The 1,277-nt window shown below is 51.7% G+C and overlaps 1 protein-coding gene across 1 annotated transcript in view; it reads left to right on the top strand.

Annotated features, from left to right (window-relative positions):
* ATP5A1 (ATP synthase, H+ transporting, mitochondrial F1 complex, alpha subunit 1, cardiac muscle) overlaps positions 1-1,277 on the top strand; it is a 13,446-nt gene that overhangs the window by 4,767 nt on the left and 7,402 nt on the right. The window contains exons 5-6 of the mRNA XM_019518112.1: positions 55-221; positions 374-522. Of these exons, the coding sequence (XP_019373657.1) occupies positions 55-221; positions 374-522 (316 nt within the window). The remainder of the gene's footprint in view (positions 1-54; positions 222-373; positions 523-1,277) is intronic.

The raw sequence follows: 1,277 nt of genomic DNA, 5'->3' as shown, positions 1-1,277 counted from the left end.
AAACCAAAGAGTTATTATTTTTTTGCCCCCCCCCCCCCCCCCCCCCCCTTAAAGGGTCCAATTACTTCCAAGATGCGTAGGAGAGTTGGTCTGAAGGCCCCTGGGATCATCCCCAGGATCTCTGTACGTGAGCCTATGCAGACTGGTATCAAGGCTGTGGATAGCTTGGTGCCAATTGGCCGTGGCCAGCGTGAATTGATCATTGGTGACAGACAGACTGGGTAAGAAACTGCAAGGGCATTTTGCTGTTGAAACTTGACTTCTGTATATTCAGATACCCTTCTTAAATGTGGAGGCATGGTAACAGTTGGAGAACATTTTTGGGTAGACCCAGCAGAGTGTGATTTCTTCTTTTTTTTTTTTTTTTTTTCAGGAAAACCGCAATTGCTATTGATACAATTATCAACCAGAGACGGTTTAATGATGGGACTGATGAGAAAAAGAAACTGTACTGTATCTATGTTGCCATTGGTCAGAAGAGATCAACTGTTGCCCAGCTGGTGAAGAGGCTGACTGATACAGGTACAAAAAGCTGAAGACACTGAAATTACTTAAGGAAGCTACAGGATAAAACTGAATCTCCTTCCTTCAGTCCCCTAACCCAAATAACTTGATCAACAAATGGAACAAGAGAGCACAGAGTGGAACTCTGCTTGTTTGATATCTCACTGGTGATTGGGGTGGACCGATAAAGACTTTTTGGCTGATACTGATGGCCACTTGTTAACAAGCCATATTGGCCAATACCATTCCAATTCCCAATGTGCAGCCCTGCAGCTTGGAAACCAGTGTCCAGTCAGTAGTAAGTCTGTAGGGAAGGGGTGTGAGTGGGGCAGATCCAAGCCCACGTGGTAAGGGAGGGAGTGTGGCAGGAGCAGGTGCTGCTCAGCCAGGGCAGGCTGTGAGAGAACTGTGGATGGCTTGTCTGGGATGTGTGGGGAGGGAGGGTGGACAGCCCCTTCCCCCCCAAGCACTGCCACTGTCCTCCCCACGCACAGTCCTGGCCCAGGCCACCTCCTTTTTCCCCCCCCATGGGAAGAGGTCACGCAGCGGGCAGCTTGCTCTTGCCCTGCACACAAATCTGGGAGGCATGTGCATATGCCCCCATGCTTTCTCCCCAGGGGTGCATGTGTGGTGGGGAGCCACCCGCCCTCCCCATGCTTCCAAGGTGAGCTGCCTGCATCTGTCCCACTAGCTGCCCTAGCTGGCCAGCACCTGCTCCTATGCGAGCCCTGCTCCATCTCTCTCACTGTGGGGGGCCTTGACCTGCCCCCCCC

Source organism: Gavialis gangeticus, unplaced genomic scaffold, assembly GCF_001723915.1.
Source record: "Gavialis gangeticus isolate Ggan-Ray unplaced genomic scaffold, GavGan_comp1, whole genome shotgun sequence".
In the NCBI taxonomy this organism is placed as follows: Eukaryota; Metazoa; Chordata; order Crocodylia; family Gavialidae; genus Gavialis; species Gavialis gangeticus.
Note: the sequence above shows the minus strand (reverse complement) of the source record. Positions and strands in the feature narration are given on the sequence as shown.